This window comes from Alnus glutinosa, chromosome 11 (genome assembly GCF_958979055.1).
Source record: "Alnus glutinosa chromosome 11, dhAlnGlut1.1, whole genome shotgun sequence".
NCBI lineage: Eukaryota > Viridiplantae > Streptophyta > Magnoliopsida > Fagales > Betulaceae > Alnus > Alnus glutinosa.
Window position 1 is genome coordinate 788,076 of NC_084896.1, and position 4,813 is coordinate 792,888.

General features: G+C 38.6%; 1 protein-coding gene across 2 annotated transcripts; it reads right to left on the minus strand.

Moving 5' to 3' along the window:
• LOC133881654 (uncharacterized) lies at positions 1-3,989 on the minus strand. Of its 2 annotated transcripts, XM_062320632.1 has the most exons (5): positions 3,809-3,989; positions 3,186-3,363; positions 1,562-3,060; positions 1,429-1,454; positions 1-1,231 (listed from the first exon to the last, which is right to left on the minus strand). In XM_062320632.1, the coding sequence occupies exons 3-5, from the start codon at positions 3,000-3,002 to the stop codon at positions 464-466; spliced, it is 2,235 nt and encodes a 744-aa protein (XP_062176616.1). In that variant the 5' UTR covers positions 3,003-3,060; positions 3,186-3,363; positions 3,809-3,989; the 3' UTR covers positions 1-463. The 2 variants fall into 2 exon arrangements, with proteins under 2 accessions (XP_062176616.1, XP_062176617.1); XM_062320633.1 differs by lacking the exon at positions 3,186-3,363.
• Positions 3,990-4,813: the final 824 nt, after the last annotated feature.

The window sequence follows — 4,813 nt, forward strand, 5'->3', positions numbered from 1 at the left end:
TAGTACACTCAAAACTATGTTCGCCTTTATATCACATCAAAATACTTTTCAAACAAAAACACACCTTCGAATAAGGACTAACAAGCTCTACATCTCTCTAATCACAATCATACATACAAGTTTGTCTTTGTGTATTTTCGTGTGCGCCAGCAGCATGCCAGATGCTTTCAAATTTATCATGACAGCAATTATGGCTGCCTCTCTAATCCTCCCTTCCAAGTTGCCATGTTCAAGAAACAAATACTCTGGAGTTCTTCCCACTGCACGTCAAGAAAACCCTTTCCTTTTAAGAGAAGTAAAAGTCACAGATAACCCAAAAAGAAAAACACTCCACGTCTCTTCCCTCTGATTTGATTGTGATGAATGGCCTAGGCATTTCTTTCCCTTTTCAATATCTGGAATGGGCGCACTATTCCATGGGTCTGTTTGCTTCTCATAATGAACACATATTACTCAGAAAGAGTTATCTCGAGACCCCTTTGGTATCCCAAACTACAAAGGACCCTCCTTTCTTAAATTCACATGGATGGAAACCACACATGGCCTTCCCCATCAGTGCCATAGCAGCAATGCTTGGAAATTGCTTCTTTTGAAACTCATCTACTGCTTTTGAACTCTGTGGCTCACAAACCACCACTGCTTCAGGATTCTTTTGTGGAGATGCAGACTGATTATGACACCACCTCCGAATCCAAGGATGTGAGAGCGTTACACATTGGCTTTTCTTCACTGATTCAATAGAAGAGGACTCTTTGTTCCTTAACAACATTTCCTTTTGATCTTCCATCTGTTCTTTACCATGGGATCTACCCTCTGTGGGTTCTGAACTGGTTATGCCACACCTCAAAAATTTGCTGAAGAACTTATTGACTTTTTCATGGGAAGACGCTCGTCCCATTTTTGAGCTCTTGGTACCATGAGCAGAATTTGAACCACTCAACTTGAGGCGTTTAACCCATCTGCTGCTTGGGTCTGGTCCCAGAGAGTTATCAGGACAACCATTGGGTTTGAGAATAATGGCTTGCTCAGCATGGGAAAGAAGGTGTTCAACATCCAAACTCTGCGTTCTTGATGTGCTTGTCTCCCCACATCCCAATGGGCTTGCCAAAGCAGGAAGATCAGGAAGCGCTTGATTCATATCACACAACTCCCTATTCAGGAGTCTGCCCCACATTTCTTCACTAGCTGAAGCATCTGCATCTTGAGACGTTGGTGACATCCACTTGAGGTACTAGGAAATTCAAAAGAGATAATAATGGCTTCAGTATAGCACCAAATCAAGTTTAAAATGCTAGCAGATTCATTCTAGTATAGAATGATTACTACAAGCCCAATTTACTCCGAAGATAAATAGGAGCATGGTCTAGTCAATTCAAAAAAAAAAATAAGAGGACACTATCCAAAAGATCAAAACACAGCAAGAGTCACCTTATTAGATGGGGATGAAGCAACACCTGCAACAGACAGGTAGCACCGTCAGCCTAAAAAGGGAACAGAATAGCTTACGTACAAAATGCCATTCAATTAAAACCAGAATATCCAAGATCGAGGATACACATACCTGAATGATAGTTCTCCTGGAAAGCATCCATGTCCATAGAATAAGTTTCAGCGGATGATTCATTCTTCAATCCAACAGAAACGTTTACATCTCTAAAATTTTCTTTTCTGTCACTGTCTGTGGAGCTTTCTAGAGGATGCAGTTTCACTCCTTGCTGAACATGGAACTGAAGATCTGGAGATAAACCAAGAAGCTCACTGAAAGGTTTTGCTTTGAATTTGGTTGATACTGTTGACTCTCGACATCCATCAGATAAGTCAACATCAGTCTTTTTCGTGATCAGAAAATGGCGAGTTGTTTGGGAGAACTTGGAAGGAACTCTAGATGGTCCTTCCATGGAGTCGACGGTGGTGTATATTCTCATAGTCTCCACATCATGAACTGAACATGGCAGTCTCGGCACTGCATAGCATCCGTGATGTAATTTTCCTGACTTGCTCACCTCTGGTGGGCTACTCTGGCTTGGAAACAATTCCATACCAGAATGATTTTGCATATTCAGGCACTTTTTGCCAGCAAAATCTGCTTGCTGATGACTGCTTGTCGAGGGATCATGTGGTAACAGAGCTGCATCTTTCTGCACCAACAATGACTTCCCATGTGTCCTGGAGTCTAATAATTTACTGGTTTTATTCTCATGAACCAAAAAACGGGAATGAAGATAATTAGTATCCTGAACACGTTCTTTGGATGCTATAACGCAGTTTGATTGATTTCTTTCTTCTTGTCTAGACATGAAGGACTGGAATGGAGTCCTACTGCTGTTAAACACATATGGCACAATTTTTAAACTTGATCTCTTTAAATCATCCTGAAGAGATGTTGAAACAGGTAAGCTGTTCGTTTCAAGATTTTTATGAGATTTCACCTGCTGCTCTGAGTACGGTAAGATGTGTCCAGGCTGAAAACAACATTCAAGAGTATCTGTTTCAGGAGGAGCCTGTGCACATTTCAAAGGTAAATGGCTCTCGCTTCTATAGAGAGAAACAGTATTGCGTCCAGACTTGGAATCATTTCGACAACTTGGTACTTCCCCATGAAAACTGGCTTTGGCATTCTTTGAAGCCAGAACCCCCTCTTTTTTTTGAGAAAGACTAAACATTGGAAAGGGCTGGCAATCTAATCTTTCTCTCCTTAATCTTGTTGAACTCGTTGTGTGACTCTCGCTGATAGTATCAACTGCCTTCACTTTGGTTACCTCTCTGAACCCTTTAGCATAAATGTCTGTTGCTATCTCTGACCCAAAAGGCTTGGGGGGCTGCTTAGCATCATGAACTTCTTCCTTGGATTCGTATCGAACTGATAAGTTACTGCAACCCTGAGTAGCTGACTTACAGCTGGTGCTCATCCAATGAGCCATCCAAACAGATTCGCAACGATGCACTGGTTCAGCAGCCATTGTGCCACTACCATGATAGGATTGTGTAACATGATCAGACATGGTACTTAATTATGTTTCCCAATCAATAAATATCCCTCAGCAGCTCGTCAAAAGCCACCTGAACATACAATTCAGTAAAAGGTGTTTAGAGACTCCATGTTGTTATGACATATATGATTGCTCCACTTCAATAATATTACACAAACGAATGAAGAGATCTAAAGCTCAAAAGAGTATACATGCCTAGAGCATAAAATCTACAGGAAATGAAGGATATATGAAAAATTCCGTAATGGGTGGTTTTGTTTCGTGATTATGCAAAGCAGGCACCAATTGCAAATTTCTCTTGTTTCATCAAAATTTAGCTCGGAATCACTGAGCCTCCAACTCATTTCCAAAAACTCCTTTCACTAACAATAATCTGCAAAACCCAAAAGTATTTTGGTCAATTGCAGGACTCATGGTTGTGCGTTTCTAGAAAGTTCTTGCGAAAGCGAGACTTCTTATGATTTTTTAGATTCACCCTCTACACAGAAAGTTCTTCTTTTGTCAACAATACAATTAAGTATCAAGAAAATATAGAAATATATAATTTGCTAGACAAGCAAAATAGTCTCTTATCTCCCCAACATCTCTCACCTCGCCTCACCTTCACAAACCCAGATATCTGGCATACAAATTCTACAACAGAAGTCTTCTGGGTCTTACCAAATATTATTTGTTATGTATCAAACAAGGCGCAGTCGAAGCTAATTCTTTGAGATTAAGAGTTCCTTCCATTTCCACACTATCGATTCGGAAACACGTACAAATTCTTCAAAACTGTAATAAAAACTAGTAAATAAACAGAAAAATGAATAACTTACTCGCGGGTGACAAAGGCAGCGAAGACAGAGGTATAAAAGTTCAGAAGCGGCAGTAGATCCAGAGGGAGAGATCGAAGCCAGAGCCCAGATAGAAAGAGAGGAATTTTTGCACATAAAGAAAGATGGGAATTTTGTGGACTGGGGGTGATTGGAAGTGCACAAATAGGATTGGAGGATGAAGAGAAAAGTGTAAAAGGAAACAGGGGAATATGAAGCCGAGCTTGGCTTTGCTTTGGTTTGCTTTCCGCTCAGCCACGTACAGCCGGCGAGAGAAAGCGACAGCCGAGAGATGTGGTGTGGGGCCTGTGGGCCGACCCCACCCACCTGCACTTTTCCAATTGGTCGTTTCTCTTTCTTGTCTTTTTTGCGTTCCCCTGTGTCGTCGGATCAGGATACACAATACATGTGTTTTATTTATTTATACCTACGAGAGGGAAAAAGTTAAACAAAACTGGCGTGACCTGATTAAATTATTATTCAAATGCATGTGTTTTTCCTTTTTCTTTTTTTTCTTTTTTTCTTTTTTTTTAATGAAAAAGTTTCACTTATTACTTCGAATCTTTCATCACTTTTATAATTATACTCATAAACTTTAAAAATTGTCAATATAAAATATTTATCTTTCAATTTTTTTCAATTTCATCCATACATTATAGGCTTATTTGGTAAAAGAAATAAAATTCTCCCTCCCCCTCTTCACTTTTCTCAAAAACAATCAACTTCAAAACATTCTAACTTTATATCACATTAATAATTTTTTATTACTATTTAAATAAAAAAAAATTTACTTCGATACAAAACTTTTTCACTTTTCCATACAAATTATTTTTACTTTATATTACATCTAAAAAAGAGTGTCAAAATTTCTAAAATATTCCTCAATTTTTTTAGAACAAAAAAAAAAAAAAAATTGCAAGGATTTAGGCGTAGATTAAAATTTAACGGAATTTACAAAAATATTCATACTTAAATCTTTGAATTATTTTATATTTTTTAAACAAAAAA

Bases quoted from the DNA above. Each gene is read 5' to 3' on its own strand.
- LOC133881654 (XM_062320633.1), bottom strand. From the start codon at position 3,002: ATGTCTGATCATGTTACACAATCCTATCATGGTAGTGGCACAATGGCT. The intron at 1,455-1,561 runs GTATGTGTATCC...TGTCTGTTGCAG, and splicing joins CCAGGAGAACTATCATTCAG to GTGTTGCTTCATCCCCATCT. The intron at 1,232-1,428 runs GTGACTCTTGCT...TGAATTTCCTAG, and splicing joins CTTCATCCCCATCTAATAAG to TACCTCAAGTGGATGTCACC.